At 41.9% G+C, this 22044-nt stretch overlaps 1 protein-coding gene across 1 annotated transcript; it reads right to left on the minus strand.

The window, feature by feature from the left end:
* Positions 1-147: 147 nt before the first annotated feature.
* On the minus strand, positions 148-18639 carry LONRF3 (LON peptidase N-terminal domain and ring finger 3). Its single transcript, XM_075720754.1, has 12 exons — positions 18009-18639; positions 16919-17037; positions 16202-16324; positions 13873-14028; positions 12245-12488; positions 11446-11536; positions 8105-8219; positions 7543-7664; positions 6721-6879; positions 5507-5669; positions 4510-4659; positions 148-3771 (listed from the first exon to the last, which is right to left on the minus strand). The coding sequence occupies exons 1-12, from the start codon at positions 18637-18639 to the stop codon at positions 3613-3615; spliced, it is 2232 nt and encodes a 743-aa protein (XP_075576869.1). The 3' UTR covers positions 148-3612.
* Positions 18640-22044: the final 3405 nt, after the last annotated feature.

The following is a 22044-nucleotide window of genomic DNA, read 5'->3' on the forward strand; positions in this document are numbered from 1 at the left end:
TGTATGTAACAGATTTGGAAAGGTAATACAGCCAGTCTTTGTTATTTAATGTATTTTGTTAAATACTTCATTTACAGAAAAGGGAAAGTATTTCAAATTAACAAAACCCTACCTTGCAAATGCAAGTCTAAAACGTCTGGAGAGACGTCTAGGTGATAAAGCCCAGGAGACTGGCACTTACTCAGGTACAGTTTGATCTACCCTTGGTTCCCTCTCCACCCCCATTACAGAAGACTTGCTTTTTGTACCCCCCCCCCCCCTTTTTTTTTTAAAGGGGGACTGATCACATTGCCTTGGAAGTAAAAAATTTCTACTGATTTTAGCAAGCCTAACTCAGTGATCTAAGGTCAATGGAAATTGACTTCTCTGAAGAACTAGCAAGAAGCCTATGCATTACTTATGCCCTCACAACAACAATTAATCAATACTTCTGGCCACACTGGAAATGCAAGTTTGAGGCATGATTTGATTTTTTTTTTTTAAAAACCAATGAGCAAGACTGGTTATGGGACTGGGGTTGGTGTCTAGAAAAATGTGAGAAGCTCAAATAAAATACTCCCCAATTAGTATTTTATTGGATCAATACTGTTTCTGTAATTAAAGTGAAGGTATTTTTAAATCTGTTCAGCTCTTTATTCATGCCTGTAATAAATGTTGCATTTACATCCTTTTACTGATTAATACAACTGGGAAAAAAAGTCAGCAACACTGTGGCATAACTAGAAGACTTCTGGGGTTTTAAACCTCATTACTGAAACTTTAGTATCTCAACTTACTGCAAGCTAAGGTTACTCCTTGTCCAGCTTTTCCTGGACAGGTTTGTGTTCTCTAGCAAATCTGTTTCTCGCTTTTTTTTTTTTTTGCTTCTGATGGAATTTGCAGACTGTAGCCATTAATCTAGGATGTGTGGCCATAGAGCAGTTCCAGACAGAATGCTACTGTACATGTACAGATGAACTTTCTTGCTGTGTTTGCTTTGTTGTGCATATGCAGATCAACTGTATGCATTACATGCAGTAGGTCCAGTGTTTCCAGGTTGCAACAAATGCACTGGGCATTCATGATATAGGGCATGTACACAAGTTTCTGCTTGGGAAATTCTGGCAGCTTTACTCAAGGCTAATAGACAAGACAATATTCACTTTTAAAATCAAGGATTCTTTCCATGCCAATTTGTAAATCAACAAGATAGGCAGATTATGAGTATGGAGAAGACATAGCATGCAGGAAAAAAGACCAATGACATCAGTGAGAAAACAGTTTAAAATAGATATTTAGGGTCCTTTTCTCACAGATAAGAGTAACAAAGTGACAGCTTTTTTCTATGGGAGCAATATGGGCCCCTCATGTTATGCAGTAATACGTAACGGTTTAAGGAAGAATTGCATTTAATGCAGCTTCACTTCCAAACAAGTAGCAATCACTTTGTTATTGACTTACGAAGACCAACGCCACAGCAGGTGTCAGCCACCATACACTTCTTATTGTTCAGAACATGTATGTATTTCTATACGTTGTTTACAGAGAAGCATGTCAAGTACCACCTATGGAAGAAGCGCAGCAATCTAGCAGTATGGAACTAAGTTGTAGCATTTCTAGAATAGCTCAATGCAAACACAGGATACATATTCCATTTGCATCACAAGGTTGAAACATGTTTGTCTTCCATTTGTTTCTTTGGTACCCTTATGGAAAAGTTCTATAGAATTTAACAAGAGGGGGAACAAAGGTAGTTTTATGGAAACTTAACAGTATGGAAATTAATTTTAACTAATAAATATTTCTGATGAGATGATGATGGAAAAAACCTACACACAGAAAATTGACATTAAATTCTACTGCATTTTTCCATAAAGGCATGGAATGGCAGAGTGCCATCCTAGGTAAAAGTAACAAAAATTTGTAGCGTTCCGTAACATTCTCAATTCAATCTATTTTTTGCCACTGAAAAGGAAAACAGTAGCTTAGAATAAAAGGCCCAGTTCTGCTCACATTGAAAGCAGTGAAAGTCAAAGTCAGATGGAGGCAAGATCAGTCCCAGAAAGTGGTACACTGAAAGCAATAAAAGCAGCAAAACTAGTATATGAACTGTTGATTTAAAAAAAAAAATCAAACCCAAGATACTTCTATTCTCATTTCTGCCCTATTTTTACCTGCTTTATAGCTAGAAGTAATCATACTAAAATTCACTTGTTTTCCTTGGGAGTTAACTATTACTAGCAATGCTACCCAATCTCTTAAAAAGAATGCAATGGCTGGGTAGAGAGTTGAAGCTAACAGAAACCTGAAGATTGGGGTGAAATAAATAGTATTTATTATAACATATTCCTTCTCATATGACACAAACTGCCCTCTGAGTCCTACAGTTCAAAATAACTCCCTCCTCCCCCCCACATACACACACTCCAAAGCCAAATCCCACCAAACAATTAAAAGAAAGAAAACTGATCTTAACAGCAACAAGAGTTGATGTAAAAAAACCCCTATATAGTAACCTACAATGAAATGATACCAGTACTTCCAGTTTTCTTTAGGAGAAGCCACTTTTCATATATTGTGGCTCTTTCTTCGCAGTTGTTTTTAGCCATTATCCATTCTTGCAAGAAAGAGTTCAGATATAAATTCAACTCCAAGTTACTCTGTTCTGTGAAAAATTAGGGGATAGAACCTTCTGTCACCACTGTGGCCAATTCCCATTGACATCAACTGATCAATACTTGAATTTACCCAAGCACTTAAACACTCATGCCTAAGATTAAGCATGTGCTTGACTGTTGTGCAATACAGGAACCTAGTTGCAAGCAGAGGATCAAGCTCCAACAACTGTGCTTGAATTATCTCAGACATCATCTGTGTATTCAAAGACTTCATGGCAGGCTGTTTCAGGGGGGGAAAAAAAAAATCCTTCTTGGGCTACAGTAGAACTGGGGATAAGTAGAAAAACATTCAAAGTATTTGAACACAAAAATCTGCAAAATTGTCAAAGCAGTTGCTTGTGCACTGCTAGAATCATCATTTTGCCCCCGGTCATAAATACAGGGTAAAACCACTATAAATAAATAGAGCAGCTCGCTTTTCTTTTGAGAATGAACACATAAATAATATACATTTTGAAACAAAAAAATCATAGTGCAAAAATAAATTATCAAACGGAAGTTGTGAACATTATTTTACACAATGCTATATAAAACCTGAACCATTTGGAATAAAAGACTTTGCAGTTCACTGAAATAATGCATTAACATTATTATTTCTGCTTCACATTAAACTGCACAAGTTTATCCTTTATCCACTAAAAAAATAAAAATAAAATAAATTAAAAAAACCTCTTAAGCCTTTTAAAAGGTTTATGGCAAACAAGATCACTTTTTGTTCTATCACATTGTTACTAATTTAGCAGTGCAGTGATTGAATATCATCTCAGAGTTCCAAATGGAAACTATTTAAGTATCCATAAACATCCCTTGCTCTTTACAACTCATTTTCTTTGAAATTCAGGCTTGAAACATCCTGACACCCAAATCTGTAAGACATTATTGCAGTTAGATGAAGTTACAAGAGACAGTCTACAGTCAAGTACTGTGGGAGACTTCACAGCTCTCCTTCTCACCATCACCGTGATCTTGTACGAGACATGAATGTAAGGACACGTCTGATGCCATTCAAGCGGTCTTTGAGGGATTTCATGGCAAGGAAAGGGAGCTGAGCTCTGTTCTCAAGTGGAAGGACAGCTAGGACCCACCAGCACCAGGCTGGCCCGTTGGGGTTAGCCTGCAGTAAGGGGAAAAAACCCAAAGTTAGGATACATATAGAAGGTAAGGTCTTGTTTTTGACGATTTAACTTTGCTATCAAAATACTGTGTTTTCAATCTAGCAAGCAGGTCATTTCATTGCCAACCTAATGGTTTGTGATTACAGGTTGGCTTGAAACAAATTACAACCAAGTTGCACCTTTTCTAAAAATAGGATGTTGAAGGCAGAAGCAAGGTACATTTCTATTTCCAGCAACAGTTTATAGGTTGGGCCTTCTAGATTTTTTTTTTTTAAATGTATTTTGTTCCCATGTTATTATTGAACCAGTTCTTTGGGATTCCTGCCTCCTTTCTTCATACTTTATGACACTATTTCATTTTTAGTTTCTGTTGTTATATTCTGTTATTTTAGGATCCCTACCAGTTGCAGTCCTTGAATAAGAGTACCAAGTTTCCTCTTGCCTATTTTCTCTCAGTCATTTAATTGGGGAAGTAGAGTAGGCAAAAAGGCATTTAAGTCTCCCAGGATTAATATAGTCAGTTAAGTAGTCTCAGGAAGTTACCAACGTTAAATACGAGCTTTTTGTTCACAACTGTGCTACCACTGGTGTATGGCAATGTAACTTGGATACTTAGCTTATGCAGGATAAATGAAAAGTATCCATATTTTAATCTTAAAACACAACGCCTCCCAGCTTATCAGATATCCCTGCTATTTCTGCCTCTAAAAGTTACATAAGCCACTGATTCTGGATACCTGTGGGTCAGGATCCTTAGCTGGCATCGGACCAAAATGACTGAGAATCCGACTTTTGAGTGCTTGCTTGAGGGAGTTAAACCACATATATGCCTGATCATAGACAGAATCATGGAGAACAAGTAATGCAGCGTACTCTTGTCCTTGCACCTGAAATGAGTAAACAGAGTGGGAGGGAAGGTTACTGTTAGTTCAGGCTGCATGTTGGAGAAGGCACGACATTAATTTTTCGGATCTTCTGGGGTGGGTAGGGCAAAGGAAAATAAAGAAAAGCATGCCAAGAGAGTTCTGGGACAAATCTGAAAGCTAGTTTGGTGTCCCCCATTCTGCCCTCCCCCCCATCTATGAAGTCCTTCACTTTCTTACCCTATATTCTAAACCGAAGATACCTCTTTGCAGAACAAGCACTTTTTGGATTGCTATATGAAAAAACCTTTACATAAACTATTATACAACACAGAAGAAAAGATTATGCAAAGCTTTTTTAATTATTAGCAGCTCCTCAGAGTAGACATTTTATCTTCCCATTGTACACCAAAAGCTCATACTTCACCCAGAATACTTGGCCTAAATATATATATATTTAATAAGAATTAATGTAAATAATTTTGGAGGTATAGTGGACCCAATCCTGCTCCTTCTTACCTGAATGAGAGTTTTTCTAACTGACTTCCATGCAAATGGAGGCAGGTTCCCCGTGCTCCCCCTCCCCTTATAAACTGCAGTTATTCTGTCTAGAGGAGTGGTAAGATCTCATCCTGGCTTCACGTAATTTTGTCTTCTGCTAAAAACCTCTAGGAAAAACACTCTTCAGTATATAGGCAGGGTGCATGCATGCTTGTGGTAACTACTATGTTTCCATCTTTAACCATGAGCAGTTAGTAAATACCACAAGTCTTTTTTACTAGAAACTGTTCTATAAAAAAAGAACTCACTGAAAACATATGTGCTTAAAATTTGACATGTAACAGTTTAAATGAAGTATTTCTAAATTTACCTTTTGATCCTCAATGTACTCAATATCCGCTGTATTATAGCCATCACGCTGGCTGTGCTGTATCACCTTAAATCTCCTCTTGCCAATGCTGTCTACAACAGAGCGACCATCAGCAAAGAATTCAACATTTCTTATCTCCAGAATGCAGCCATAATCTGCAAACCTATTGAAATCGGAACAAAAGCAAGCAAACAAGTCTTATTCTCTCCACCCTTAGTTCCACAGAACAGCCATACAGCCAGTCCCTACCACAAAGGTATTTACCAGTGTCAGCTCATTTCTATTGTTCATAGTACTGACCTGCTGTAGTGCAAATTATTCCACAATTGTTTTCAAAACTATCAGGAAGATTCAGGCTGTCTAATCTGATTAACACTAACTGCATGTTTTGGACTACAGGGAACATCTTACGAAATTGAAAGTTACACAGCTCAGCAGCACATTTTCTCCATAATCCTAATATGTTCAGTCAATTTGTACAGAAGAACAAGTGCAATTCAGAATATAAGGATTACGGAAGGACTACAAAATCTATAAAGAAAAAAGTTTTCCCACAATTTCAGCAGATTTTACTTTGTAGGTGTGTATTTTGTGTACATCATACTTTCTATGGTATACACCTACCCTGTAGGTATACACCATAAAAAGAAGGGAGGAAAGCTAAATACAGAGGCAGACATTAAGGTCTAATTACGTAAGACTGACTGTAAATGGCTCAATGTAAATGCTCAGCCAGTCCTTTTGAAGGTCCTGTGTACCTCTGCGGCCTCCACTATATACAGAACAGCAAGGATATAAAATGTATCCCAATAGCTTAGCTATTCTTTTAGAATTTAAAAAAAAACTAAACCCACCAACACACCTTACTGCCATTTCAATTTAATTTCTTGTGCAAAAGCATTCAACAGATTTCAAAACAGTAGAAAATACGCTTCCTTTCCACCTATTACAAGAGCTCTGCAGCTCAACTTTGTATAATACACACTAGCTATGGGTGCTTCAAGAAAAATGGGCAGCCATGTTAGTCAGAATCTAAGTGCTCAAGAGAGAAACTTCAGTCTCAGTGTCTTTAACTGGCATGATTAGGAGGAAACTTTCTCTACTGGAGAACTACCACAGATACTACAGCCATGGACCTTTCTGCACCTCTCCAAAGAGACTTGCTCCAGACTAAGTGGGGTAGCTCACATGGTCCCAGCATGCTGCTCACTCACCCCTTAACAGGGTCACTGATGCACATCCCAAATTGTTTGGTGCCAGTCTCCATGCACCTTCGAATCATCAGGCGATAACATGGCTCAAAGATGTGCAAAGGGCATGGGACCGTAGGATAAGCCATTGTGCAGACAAATATAGGAACATTCTTATTTAGGCTGTAAGAAAGAGAGGACAAATCAGGTATGACATTTTACCAAACTACTGACAAGGTATAAAATACATTTTATGCAATAACATATTCTTTAAAATTATGATATCTTTAAATAGAGATTAGAACATCTTTAGAATATAATTCTTAATGGAGTAAGTAAAAACTAAAATTGTTTTTCCCCTTAATTGACTAGACATTATGGAAAGTGATACACCACTTACTTGCACAATTTTTAGTTATGCTTTCTGGTTTTGCTAGTGAGAGCATTAATGCATCTCTATTATTGATTTTATGTACTTTATTTTCCTTAATCTAATTTCTTCCCTACTGAGTACGTTCCACCCCCCAGCCTGTGAGAATACTTCCACCTGTGGTCTCGCTCTGTGGCTTTCATGGAGGGCCTCAGAGAGCAACCACATTGCTTTATACCTTGTTTATAAAGCAACCTTCTGGATTTCTTCTACTTCTGGTTATTGTTTAGCACAGTGTCCAGTTTTTATGCTAACTCAAAGCACAACTTCAGCTGGACCCTGTTCTCTTTGAGATCACACGATACCAAGAAGCTCCTCTGTCAGCATCTTAGCTCATGCTCCACAGCAGCAGGAGCCATTCATCAACTAACAGCAGTAGTCCTAAAGATTGGATCTTACATAAATGGATTACATACTTGGAAAGCTCTGCTATTTCCTCTTCGTAAATCTTTCTTCTTTCAGTGAGTTCCTCTGGAAGATATCTAGCTATTAACTCCTCCATTAGTACTGTTTTACAGTACTTCCTCATAGCCAAGCACTGCAGTAAAAACACACACAAGCAGTTACAGATAATGTTGAGCATTTCAAAGTGTATGGTGCCTATGCACAAGGTAGTCATCCGTTAGCTCCATTTTCTTATATCTACAGCAAAAAAATGATCTTTTAACCTTGCACTGCCACTGAGGAGATGTTTATTGAACTACTCCCTGTGTTATAGGCATTATCTGAGACAATCCATACGTGATTTCCCTTCCCAGATTTTCCAAGTACAGGTCAGGCCCTAAGGTTAGAAAGCACGGAGAGTCTCCTCTGTTCAAAGTCATAAGGGCATAAAAAAACCCCCAAAACCAAACCCACACTTTTTTAAAGTTATGTACTATTTCTTTTGAGTTGGGAAATATCAAAGGTTTCTGAAGGTGCTACTTGATCCTATCCTGTGCCTTTGAATTTATGCTGAGAAAATCCAGGCATCATTACCTCTGAGAGCCCTTCCTTGCACAGGGGACATTTTGGGTTGTGATCCAGACATCTCTCAAGACATTTAAGACAGAAGGTGTGTCCACAAGGTGTAGTGACAGGTTCATAGAAGAGCCTGGATTGGAAAAATCCAAAACCAAAAAGACAATATCGTGTACCAAAGTAAAAGAAAAAGCTATTACCAAAAAAAGCTGTATGCATTCACTAGTTTAACTACTGACTAGTCCAGGGATAAAGTTGTTCCTTGCTTTTCATTTATTCAACCAACATTTGTATTTATTCAGCTTAGACTTTCATGTTGCCACCTAATGTAAAAGGCAGCCCTGATTTCAGTGAATGTGAGGGAGAATATTGTCATTGACTTGCAACAAGCCAGGATTTATTTTTCCTCTATGTGAGCAATAAATAGAAGCAGAAGTTGGATCATCTAACTTTTTCTAATGAAATTGAGCAATACTTGCACAACTGTTACTGTGGAAATCATGTGATTACTTGTATGTGTAAAGCTAAGCACAAAATAGCTATCTGCAGTAATAGCCCACATAAGTGATTGCAATAAACTGTATTACTGCCAACTCTAATGTGGGGTTGGAAAGTGGCTTTGTTTGGAATAGACAGTTTTTAACCTTCCAATGACTGCTTTTCTGGAAAATAAGTGACATCAGATTCATGTTTCATCTAGAAAAAAAATATTAAATATATAAGGCCAAGTCATCAAAGTAGCATGGTATCTAATCTTTATCCATTTCAAGTAACTCGAACACTTATTTTCATGTAGGGATTTTTGACTTCATTATTATGATTACCAATATTGCAAAGCAATGTTTCCTTGCCTGTAAGTACCTTAAAGATACATAAATAATATAGAAGGGTTTTTTTAATAGAAAACAATCAAAACTAGACATTAAGTTGTTTGGCGTATACTATATTTTACAACACACTGTATAAGCATTTTAGGGTCTCAAATATTAGTCCAATTATAATTTAAGTGAATTAAGTTTACTTTATCATATTAGTTTATCAAAGCAGTACACTAAGTTCTACTAGACATGTGGAAATTATAAATATGTAAACCCACATTTATTAGCGTCTTTAACAAGATGAGTGTATTTAAGAACATAATTGGTTTTTAACAAGATTGCCATAGCCAGTTTATTAAATGTCATTAGTTACTATAAATATTGACATTTAAGCAGGGAACATATGAAGAAGTATCTAAAATACCACACCTATCTCACTGCAACTCAACAGTATAATTGAAAATCCTTGTTAATTGTTTAGTGAACAGAAGCCTCACTGCACCAAGGCTACCTTATTGCTTTGAACTATGTAAAATACTAAATTCTACAATTTTTCAGTAGGAACTGGTTGGCATATGTAATTATTTAGTAGCAACTTACTTGATCTGAAGTGTTAACATAAAGACAAAAAATTCCTGTTAAAATGCATGATTCTGCTCTAGCTCTCACTGAAGCCAGCAGCAGCTTTTTCCTAACAACTCTAAGGAGACCTGGACAAGCCTCATGACTTGCAGAAAGAAATACTATACGCCACGATTTCCCACGACATCACTTTAAGCTACTGTAACAGCAGAAACTAAATATTCACTCCTGCTGAGTAATGCTCCTTCATTTCTCACCAGTATGTTGCTTTGACTACTGTTTTTTATTTTCTCCTTGCTGCTGGAGCAAATGTAGATCAGTAACATTTTGGCCACTCCACCAGACAAATAGGTTAATAACAGCTCCTGCAGTTAATTGTGAACAGGTCAGTAGGTTACTAGGTAATTAGTCCAAAGTATCTCAAGATCCAAATCCCTAAAATACTTCTGAAGAACATGGCAGGACATAATTATGATCAATCTGCATTAACAGCAACAAAAAGATCTCGTGACAGCTTCCCTTAGCACAAGCCTTCATTGTTGCAGTGATGTTACAAAGCTAACATCCTTCTAGATGCAAGGCCTGTATTTGTGATTGCAATTCCAAGAGCAGCATCAACATGCTCTATACTGTAAGGGAACCAGCAATCCTTGAGCTAATTCCCTTACAAATGTATTGTAGTCTGGCTGTTTCTGATTTAACATAGAGGATGAGGAAGTAGGGCTAATTAATTTTATTAAAAGCATCTGAAAAATGTTTTGGGAACATAATGATCAAAACCACACAGACTCATTAAAACCAGCTAAGACTAATTGTGTGGCTTTCTGTTAGAGGAAAGTTTTGCTCTTAGCAGTATCAAGTGTTTTGACAGCTGTATAAACTTTTGGAGCATGTTTGAGCTGTAGGCAGACAGAGGGAGAGGGGGCAGATCTGATTTATTCCAAGCAGAAGCAAGTCAAACAACACAGCAGTTGTTCCCCCAAAGGTTTCAGTTAGAAATAAATTGAAGTCTCTCCCCCCCCTCCAGTATACAAACAACAAAACAAAGCAAAACCACATTTCTCCAGGCACAGGCCTTCAGAAATAAATCCATGAAGAGACTATCTGCTATTTAAGAATTTAAAATATAGTGCAAGACTAACCCCAACATACATTATTGATGAATCTGAGTAATTAGAGACAAACCTAAGCAACACTCACTGTGGAGGTCAAGACCCCTGTGAAACACCTTCCCAGTATTTACTTTTAAAAAGTCACTAACAAAACCCCACATATATATTTGCTGAAATGAAAGTGTTTTTACCAAAAAAGGAGTAAAATAGATGTAGTTGGCAACTCTTTCTGTTTTTATCAAGTCATTGCTGTCCCCAAGAATAACTCTTATTTAACTGGAAGAAGAGATCATCAAGCAAGTGTAGCGATGCCCTTAATAAACTAAGGAACGCATCTCTAAAGCAATAGAGGAAAAACACGCTTTTCTTTGCTTGCAAACTCCTCCTATTGCAATAGCAGCACCACAGTATTTTATGTGCAAACTTGGAATATGCATAGGATGTGGTCTCTTCAGCTATTTTGTGCATTATGTAACATTATACACGGCTCTGCAAATTCCAAAGGACAAACTGTGGTTTTGTGCACTGCGTGTGTCAGTGGGTGGGCGTCTGTAAGCGGTGAGAGGAAATCCTTCAGACAGCTTCACTAACACACTTAACCCTCACACAACCTTGTATGTCCTCTCCCAAACAATCACGAGCCTAGAGCAGATCAAAAAGTTCCTATTCATCAATGGTGTTCAGAGCCAAAGGTCTAGAAATGTATCACTGGAGTAACAATTGTAATAAAAGCTAATTTCAAGTCAGAGGGGAAAAATAAGTACTGAGAAAGCGAGAAATCTCTAGGTCATAAAAGGGAAAGATGTGTCTTAAAACCTAAAGACATGCACAAGAAAACAATGGATACCTCATACACAGGGAGCAGTCCAAATCTGATGGATCCACAAATTCAAATGGAGTATGTTGTCCAGTACTATTTCCCTTAGTATCAACTGTATCTATCAATAAAAAACATATTATAGCATGATTGAACAGAACTATGTAAAGACAACAGTATTCTGTGTATCTACAAGCAGCATCCAATATTTAAATGTGTATTGTATTTACTTGCAAGTTACCAAACCATTAACTATAATTACAACAATTTCTATGCAAAGTATCAAATTCAGCTTTGGCACAAATCAGCATACCTCTCCTTAATTTTGGTGACATTATACCCACTTACATATGGTTGAATTTAGCCTTGCATTAACAATTAATGTCAAAACATTTTTTATTAGTCTTGGAAGTCTAAAGTGGGACAAATTCTTTGGTCATACCGTTGTAAATACATCCCACAGCATGAAAACAAGGCCACATATCATGAACAAACAGAATTTGTGCTTTTAAACAAGCTTTTTTAATTGATCCAGAAAGTGCTAAGACCACGCACAACACTGATGTTCCTTAAAAGGTTCAGAGCTCTGCTGATAAACAAGCACTTGACCCAACCTTCTTGGCCCCCTTTTTAGGCTAACGTAATTTTCTTTTTTTTTTTTTTTTTCTTTTAAACACACAAGGGAGATTCCACATTGTACCCTGATTAGGCTAAAAAGAAACTATAAAAGCCAAAATGTAATTTGGACCCTCTTCCTTCAAGTTTAACAAAAGCAGAGTTTCCACTGATTGCATGCCACGGAACTTATCCCGTATGTAATTAAACATACCTTTCTTCATCAGTTTGCAGGGTACCTCAGCACTTCGCATCTCCTCTGAGCAGCACTTCCTTTTCATGAGGCTGCACTTCTCAGAAATGAGAAAGGCAGACTCTGGCATGGAGACGAGTTTGTTCTCCTCCTCTGAGCAGTCCTTTTTGCTCTCTGTAATTTGTATAGATTTCCTCAAACTACCAGAAGTAGTTACATTTGGTTCCTCTTGAATGGGAAATCCCTTTTTCTGTTCCACATTTACCTGTGTGAAGAGAGGATTGACATTAGACCAATCTTCCAACAACTTGGTAAGGAAAAAACACCAAGCCTGTCACAAAAGTCTTTAATATTATGGATCACCAGGAAGGACTTTGTAGGTCAAGAAGCAACAGTTTGAGAATTGCTGTGTCAGGGCCTGATTTTAATAAAAACTATTTCTGTGCCCCCTCCACCTCCCCACCACACCATGGCACTGAATATTTTCAGCCCTTATGTGTGGCTTTATAGCTTGGTCATGAAACTTGATTCAGGCAGAAATGTGGCTAGATTTTAGGTTAAATATATTGTTATCACTTAACCTATGGAAAAATGCATATTGTTTATGTCATAGTGATGGTATCAACCATCAAACAACCAAAAGAACACAAGTTTGTTTTAAGGAAGCAGTATAAACACACAAACTTTATAACAGAGAAAATGCACAGAGCTTCCTTCAGCGAGACAGATTTCTTTTGCAAAGGATAAAACGCCCATTCCTTATCCCATTATGGCTACAGAACAACCTGTGAGAATCCAATACACAGGACATCACCTATCAGCTTGTCACATCAACTCCCCAGAGGAACCTGAAAGCAGATACTGTGGATTGTGATCAGGAGCTGTGGTGATGCGTAACATGCAGAAAGATGAGTGAACTGTCCCTCAAATGACTTCATGAAAGGGTCATACAAAAGGATTTCTTTTCAGAATATCCTAGTAGCCTTTCCAGAAGGCAGCGTCACTGATTGCTCTTATCAGTCTCAACAAGGCTGTTCAAGACCTACCATTTTTGTTTTTAAGGACTAGCGAAGTTTTCTCCTACATATACAGTATATACAAAACCTATCCTCTAAGTTCAGGTTTCGGTGAAGCAAAAGTGGTCCTACAAACCCATGAATGTAAACCTCTACAGCCAGTTACAAAACTATGGCTGTAGAGTAGCTAATATACCTTATGTGGCTCTACAGTAACCTCTAAGCAGTGTACAGAATCTGAATGCAGGATGATTTTGTCACTGACATCAGTTACAGTTCAAGTTGAAACCCTAGATTTTAGCATTTCACACCTTTTGAGGGTATAGCAATCCAGTCTTCAGAGGCTCTTTCCCACTACCAACTACTTGAAAGAACTAAAGACAGTTACACGAACAGTGCCCACTCAATTCTGGCATAAACTTTATCAGAACAACAACAGAGGACTTCCGTTAAAGAAAAAGCCAGATAAAGAGGCTTCAGTAAGTCAACATTGTCTTGTATGTTCTGACACTCAGTAAAAATCTGAGGAAACGTATCCTCCTATCTCCCAGAGGTGCAAAGGAGAGGCGGCTTCCCAATGTGAACATAAAACACACAACAAATTAAGAACCACACATCAGACTTGATCTTTACCTTGAGCAACCTTTGTAGGTTATGGCTGGTGCCTCCAGATCCCACTGAATTTAGAAGATTCCCCTTTAATCTAGAGTGATGTGACAACAGCTGCAGGATATCGGGTAAGTGTTCCTGAGCATTTCCCGGGATGAGTGAAAACAAACTAAGTAGAAGCTGTGATATAAAACAGAATACTTCACTGCTTAGTTCCTTCCTTGCAACCTCTAAATGAAAAAGCAAGTAAGGGAATAGCCAAAAGAAGCATCCTTGATTTTGTTAAAACCATTTAAAGACTCCTTTAGACTAGGGTAAGAACAAAAAGAAGTGTAAGAGCTAATGCAATATAGGCCAAACAGACAGCAAGAGACATTTTCAGCATTAAATAAGCCCATAAAGTTATTAACCATTCTCTGTGATGTGACACACACATGCCTTTGTCCTCTTGTCCTGCAGTTCAGAGCTCACCAGAAATTACTAACATCTGTCTTAAATATGCTTTTTGCTGCACATCAGAAGCTTTCGCTAGAGTTTACTAGTACACAAAGCACTCATCTCACAGGCTTAATCCAAGTTCCGTTAAGTAAACGTCTCCGATATTGTAAACTTTGCTATTTTTAATTCACTTATGCGAGAATACAAAAAAATTGTAGGCAGTAGAAAAATGCTATTTCTTCATTTGCTATCAGAAAATAAGTGAATCTGTATCAAGTAGCAGCTTGTAGCCACTTGTACGGCGTAGCTTATCAGATGATTTTTTAAGGAAAGAAACAGAGCTGAATGGAAGAGTCACACTTCAGAAACTAATTTCTAGTGAGGTGATCCTGCCAATGCCTGAGAAAGCCACATGACAGCTAAGATTTCTTTTTAAAGCCAAAAAGGATTCCACAGGATCACACTATGTCAAAACTAACATGGACAGACAGTTAATATAAGCAGAACATCACAGCTGCACCCAAAGAATTTGGTAAAATGTAGTACGTTGTTGTTATGCAAACAGCGTTGGAAATGACCCCGTAGAATACTGCATCATGGATGAACTCTGTGTCTGATGAGTGCACAAGTAATTCTTTCAGTCATAAGAAGCCTAGTTTTTCTCAGAACCCCACTGGTCAGAAATTAGGTGTCTTGGATAAGGCTATTCGGAGTCTGAATTTAGAAATGTATCCGTTCGCTCCTGCTCTTCTTGCTCTAGTGCACAGGAAGTCTCCCAGCATGACTATGAGAACAAATCATGACACAATGACAGTGAAAGACTGCATGGAACCCACTGGGGAAAAAAAACCCAACCAAACAAAACCCCCAAGTATCAGTGACAAAAAACCTCACAGGAGTTGGAAATCTCAACAATATACAAAATGAGATAAAAATTTGATTGCACTACAGCCATCCAGGCTATACTTGCTCAGTGACCTTCATGAACAGTGCTTTACGGTAAGAATTCTACTGTGCTTTTAGAGAGCCTTACGTATTACAGCACACTAACCCAAAAGTTCCCATCCCACCAGTGATGGAGAAAAGCATGAATGCACTGCCATAAAAGAAAACTGAGTACCAGGAAAATGGAACTATTAGAGTTTTATTACTATAAGCTATTACTGCCATGCTGAGCCTTTTAGCTACAACAACAAAAAAATGGTCAAATGTCAAAACACCGATTCATAGGAAATCAGGGATTTGAGGGGTGTGCAAAAACAGAGCAGTCTTTGCAAAAACCATTTAAGAACCCACACCACATCTTAGGCTGCTACTGAAAAAAGCCTCACTGCAGATCCATTTTATTGCTTATTTAGCATTAATTATTAGCAACTTTTAAATTAAACCAGCTCTTCTTTTGTTGACTGCTTCTTTTCACACCTCCTTCACAGAGCGATACTCGGTGCAGCACGACCGGCAGTAGGAAGAGAGCTGCTGCTCCCAAGTGGAGTTTGACGGGTGCTGCGCGTTGCGTTCTGCCAATGGCCTGATACAACATTCAACGCCCCCCCCGCTCTCTGTCGTGGGTAATACATCGTCAAGCTAGGAAACATTAGAAATTTGACTACAGGGAATCACAATAGTCTGCGGGTGGCAATTATTAACAATTCAGTTTTACTTCAAATTTGCTGATGCTAACGCCATGAGTAACTTTTCCCACATAGCACCTCCTGAGTATGGTTTTTTGCTATTTCCCTCTCTTCAAGTAAGCAATACACGTAACTCAAGTTTGAACAACAGTCTGGATATATCTTTCCATCCAGCTCTTTACAGCTCTTTGAGAGAGAGGGGAAAAAGAAGAAAAATTCTTATCCTCCTTTATGAAAGGCCACTAAAAACAATAATGCAGTTCCAGATGATTTAGGGAACTCACCTTTTGTGCCTCAGACTTGGCCGTCTTGTTCCCAGTATCTAGAGCAAGGCAGAATAGAAACTCTCTTAAAGCTTCTTCTGTTTTCCCCAGATTAGCTAATGCTTGTCCTTTCCTTAGGTGACCCTGCAATGAAACACATCCATAGTTGCAGCTTTTGTTCTTTTGTCATGAGAATATGCAATAAAAGCAAGATGAAATTACAAAAGATCTTTCTGGAGAAGAAAGAGTTAGGCAGGGAGAATCACTATAACCATCTCTTATACCTAGACACCACCAGTGTCTGGGTTTTTAACCACAATAGTCCTGAAAACTCTGCAGAACTGGGATATTGTCTAAGTTGAGCAAGTAAGATTCTCACAGCACCTGAGCCCAACTGACCTCAGAGAAATCTACTTCCCTACATTAATCTCCTAAACCAGTCATTGTGTCCTTATAGAATGATATAAGCACAGTATTCAACTTTTAGAGAGAGTTCATGAGCTTGAGATTCATCCAGGTCAAAGGCAGTAGCGTTGGCTCATCCGTCAGGATTATCACTCTCTTCCTTCACCCCAGGAAGCTCAAGAATATCATGGTTAAACATCCGTAAGCCACAGGAGTCCAAGAAGTTACAGGACTTAAAGCCTCCCTCAGATTCAGCTGTCTGACCATTCTAAGTTTTCTATCCAGGCCAGTATCAAGGTTTTAGAACAAAGTACAACTGGAGTCAGAACTTACTTTCAACCAGTACGGCTGGAGCCTGCATGCTGTTTCTGCATCACGCAACGCATCTTCGCAAGCTTTCAAAGTAGAGTTAATCTGGGACCGGTTGCTGTATAGTAAGTGGTCGTTTGGAGCTGTAGGAAATAGAAAAAATGGTTGATTGAAGTAAGTTATAAATCAGTTACATAAGCTTTATTCCTTAATTTTTTTTTTTAAACCCACATGCTGGTGCTCCCGAGTCGTACAAACCCACAAAACAGCCAGTATCTATGTACTAAATGAAATCTGGAAACCTCTTTGGGCAAACTCCAGACAAAATGTCAGCTACGTATTATATAACTGCAGGGAACATTGCACAAATAAATGCCGAGACGCTCAGCACAATAAATTCCCAGCTCAGATGGCTGGGCGAAACGTACCGGAGACACTGAAGGTGGCAAGAGGAATGCCGTCAGACCGTGGGGAGGAGTTTCACAATTTTTCGCATCAAAGTTTTTAAACGATACACGAGGATCTTTTCGTGCCGTCGCTCGGCACGGGAAAACAGGGGGCAAGAACGCGGTTAGGCTACAGCCGGGCGGCTGCAGGGGTCTCCCGGCTGCGCCCGGCAGCCCCGACACCGCCGAGTGCCGGCCCGGGGCCGCAGGGGCCCGGCGGGAGCGCTCTCGCTGCGGGCAGCCCCCCCGCGCCCCCTCGCCCGGGGCTCCCGCTCGCGGCGCCGGCTGCTCTCCCGCAAACTGCACGCGAACCACCGCGTCCAGGAGTTTTCCCTGCACGACGCCTGCAGGCCCCCGCAGCCGCGGGGCGCCGGCCGGCCCCCCCCACGCCCGCAGCCCTGCCCGGGGAGCGGCCGGGCGCCCCGGGGCCGGCGGGCCGCTCCCGCCGGTTACACAACGGCGCCGGCGGGGGGGAGCCCGGCCGGGCCGCGGGCCCCGCCTTACGCAACCGCTGCTCTCCTGACCCAGTTTCGCGGCGGGCCGGAGAGCCCCGAGCCCCCCCCCCGGGCTCCCCCCCGGCGCAGCCCGGGGCCGGCGAGCCCCGGCCGGCGGCAACTCGTCCGCCCCGCGGCGGCCGGGGGCAGGCGGCGGGGAGGGGGAGCCGTTACCTAGGCTGACCGCTTCGTTGTACTTCTGCAGGGCGGCTTGCAGCTTCTTCTCCTTGTAGAGGAGGTTCCCTTCGTGCCGCAGCTGCGAAGCCTTCACCTGGCAGGGGAACCACTTGCCCAGCAGGTTGCTGAGGATGACGTTGACCCGCAGGAGCTGCCCGGCCGCCGCGCCGCCCTCCTCCTTGCACAGCACGCAGCGGGACTCGGCCGCCCGGTCCCTCTCCAGGCACTTTTTGCAGAACGTGTGTCCGCAAGGCAAGGAAACGGGCTCGAAGAGGAAGCCCTGGCATTTGCGGCACCTGAAGACGTCCCACTCGCGGGGCTGCGGGGGGCCGCTCCCGGCGGCGGGCAGCCCCTCTTTGATCCGGACGCTCTGCGCCAGGCACTCCACCAGCTTCTCCAGCTGCTCCGCCCGCAGCTGCTGGTGCCGGGACGCCAGCTGGTAGAGCGGCAGGGCTTCGTGCAGCCGCCCGCCGTAGGCGAGCGCGTCGGCCCGCCGGAGCAGCACCTGCCACTCGGGCCCCAGGCCGCCGCCCGACAGCTCCAAGTTCTGCGCCTGCAGAGCCCCGGCCGCCAGCTGCAGCACCAGCTGGGGCTCCGGGCGCTGCTGCGGCGGCAGGTGGGAGCCCATAGCGGCGGCTCTAGCAGGGCGGGCGCTGCGGGGCGCCGGGGCGCGGAGGGGGCGCGGGGGGGCCCCGCCGGCCCATGCTGCTGCCGCCCCGCGCCGCGAGCGCCCCGCGCCGCCGCCGCTTATATAAAGGCGGGCACGTGACGCCGGGCGGCGCCGCTCATTGGGCAGCGCCCGCAGGTTGTTACAAAACCAGGCGGTTTTGTAACGCGCCGCCAACGGCCGCGGCCCGGCCCCGCCGAGGGGCCCCGGAGCCCCGGCTGAGGGCCCGCAGGGGCGGGGGAGGCCGGCGCCGCGCCGCGCCGCGCCCGTGGGGGTCCGGGGCGAGGAGCGGGCGCCCTGCCCTGCCCTGCCCTGCCCTGCCCTGACGGCGGCGGGCGCCTCGCTGGCAGCGGGCAGGCCGCGCCGGGCCGGTGTGAGCGTCCCGTCGGGGGCGGGGGCAGCTCCGCCTCGGCGCCGGCCGCTGCCGTCGGTCTCACGCAGAGCTGCAATCAGCCGGCACTCGCCCTCCGCCCCGGCGGCCCGGCCCGGGCTGCGTGTCTCCGGGGCGCCGCGGGGCTTGGCAGAGCCCGTGCGCCGAAGGAGGGCAGCCACCGGGAGCCCCTGCCCCGGGCAGCCCGCTCGCCCCGTGCCTGAGGTTCCGCTTGACCCGCTGCTCTGCAGTGACACCGCGGCGAGGAACGGAGCGAAGTCCTGCGTCTGGTACCTAAGGCGGTAGAAAAGATAGTGGTTCGTAAGCGCTTTGAAAAACAAGAATGCCCTTTCCTGCTAGAACTGCGATTTTAAAGGCTGTAGTTACGCAGTTAATCACTCTCTTTAAGCCAATCTACGTAGTAGTGAAGCTATTTTAATGTCAGGCAATCGTGCTTTTAGGACAAGTAAGCGGAACGTTAGAAGGAAAATGTCATGTTTATTCGGTCATGCGGTGCGGGCATATTGCATGGATTACACCTGCTCATGCCAGGTTCTAGATAAAAAAGCACATGCCTTATGATGTATGCTTGTTTTCTTTAAGACCAGCTGCGCTGACTGCTTCGATCTGCACATTCCCACCAATTTTCATTAAATGAAAGGAGCGCTAGTTGTGTAACTGTTCGTGCTAAATGTAGCCCAGGAAGAAAATGACCTGTGCTACCACAGAATAGAAGCAGTCATTTTAAAAGCAGTTGTCTGATTATTTTTGTTGCAGTTTTACACAGATCTACAGTTACAGTTTCTAGAAATGTCCATGATATATATACATGCATTTTCAAATACTCCAAAAATATAGGGCGCTCTTCACACCGTCTTAAAAGCCACTGCAGAATTTGAGATTTCTGAGGATATCCTATTACTGATCCTGTTGGCCTCCTCACAAAGCTCAAGAGAGGGGATGAAGGAATTAATTTCCCATTTCCTACTTGCAGAAGTGTCTGAGCTCCCCACCTTAGACTGCATAAGCTAAGTGTGTATTAAGGGACAAGCCCTGCCTATGGGTTTGAACGGACGGGACAAAAGATGGAAGAAAGGAGAGGTACCATGCCTTTTGTAAGACCTTGTTTAGAGAGGATACTTGAGAAAGTTCAGATGAACTTAGATTTAAAGCAAAAAACTGATTCAAAGCCACTTAAATTCTGGATCTTAACTCTTAATAACGTACACTTTAAGTTAATAATGAGGGCTAATTTTGTGATGTTTATGTGTCCATGTGTAGGCAATCCTTAAGCTTATACAGAAAGTCAGATCTATAACTGGAAACAGAAGCCAGCCATCAGCCCCTTCTATTGTCTTTGATTCCTATGATGCTAAGACATTCTGCACCTGTCAAAACTTTGGCCCCTGTCTCTAGGGCTCTTAAATCTTTAAAATAAATAAATAAAAATCAACATCTAACTGCTGTTCCCAGGCAATTCCTTTAATTAGAAAAAAGTTAATTGAATAACCGCTGGTTTCAGTAATTCTTTCTGCCATCACGTTAAGTCAGACAATAATCCAAAGTATAGCACAGCCTGCCATCAAATAATTGAAAGAAAGGTAGGACAACTGAAGCACTTAAAATTTCAGTTAAGCAATGCTTCAGAACAGTTAGAAAGAATTGGCGTTTGTGCTCAGAAGTATGGTGTTTTCCCACCAGACTCAAGCTTGCTAACAGAGACTTCTTGTTTTCCAAACTTCCATGCAAGAAAAACTCGTACTATAAAAGAACAAAACCCTTAACAAAAAAAGAAGAAAAATCCTTTATTGTAGCCTGGAAGTTGACAGTTGTCTCTATTGCAAAACTATAGTCTCGGCAACCCCTCAGTGTGTTATTTTATAACCATTGTCCTGAAAACCACTATGAGTCAAAGCCTATTCAAGCGAGGGAAAGTGACATAACCACTGTTACCAGTAGCAATGCAATGACAATCTCTCTATCAGGGATACGCCACCAGTATTTACATAGTTACATAGCAGACACTTAAAGAGATAAGTCATGGTATAAAGGGAGGGTTTCTAGCAGCACATGAATTCAAGACGGGGAATGGAAATAGATTATCATAGAAAATGTAACCAGCATTCGTGCTCTGAAAGGAACTTCCACAGTTTCTATTTACGATGTATGAAAGCATCCGCAGGGCTAGCTGACAGTCTGATCACTCGGGACTGAAATGAGTCTCAAAAAAGCACTGTGAAATGTACTTCTGGGAATCCTCTAACACCAGCAGGGACGTGGCTGAAACATTTCAAGAGAAAAGGGCAGCTGTGCTTACGAACGACTCCTGTGGTGGCAGCTGTACGCTTAGGAGGGTTCAGAACACAGACCTTTATCCAAAGCCAGAAAACAGTTACGACCTTATCATGGATGGCCTGTGGGCTGGGCAGCAACTCTGTGACTTCTTGGGGGAGAAACCACCTTGCTCTGCCTCTGCTAGTTCCTGGTATTTGTGGTGTTTGGTAAATGTTAGTACTTCGTGGGGTGTGACAGGTACAGAGCGAGCCAGCCGTACAGTCACTAACGGCAAAATATTTTAAAGCCAAGATACGAATTTACTGTTCGCTAGAAGTCAAACAACTACAAAATATTTGATTCTGACATCAGGCCTGGCTCTGCAAAGACTGTTTTAGCAAAAACAGCTGTGTAAATTGAATGTACATACTCGGTCTAGATATGCTGGGGTGTTTTTATATAACACATCCTGAAAGCACGGAGTTTTCATACGTTCATACATATATTCATGGATTTGGAGCAGCAGTGGGTCATGAAGTGTACTTGATTAGAAAGCAAAAAAAAAAAGAAAAAGAAAAAAAAGCAACCCCCTACCTACCTGCATTGATCGTGAGATCAAGAACGGATTTATCCTCCACTTAAACAGAAGAAGTTAAAGCTAGGAGGTGACTCACTCTACAAAAGCACATCTCCCTTGTATGATTTTTTCTACAAAGGGAGGT

The sequence above is a fragment of the Pelecanus crispus genome, chromosome 13 (assembly GCF_030463565.1).
Source record: "Pelecanus crispus isolate bPelCri1 chromosome 13, bPelCri1.pri, whole genome shotgun sequence".
In the NCBI taxonomy this organism is placed as follows: domain Eukaryota; kingdom Metazoa; phylum Chordata; class Aves; order Pelecaniformes; family Pelecanidae; genus Pelecanus; species Pelecanus crispus.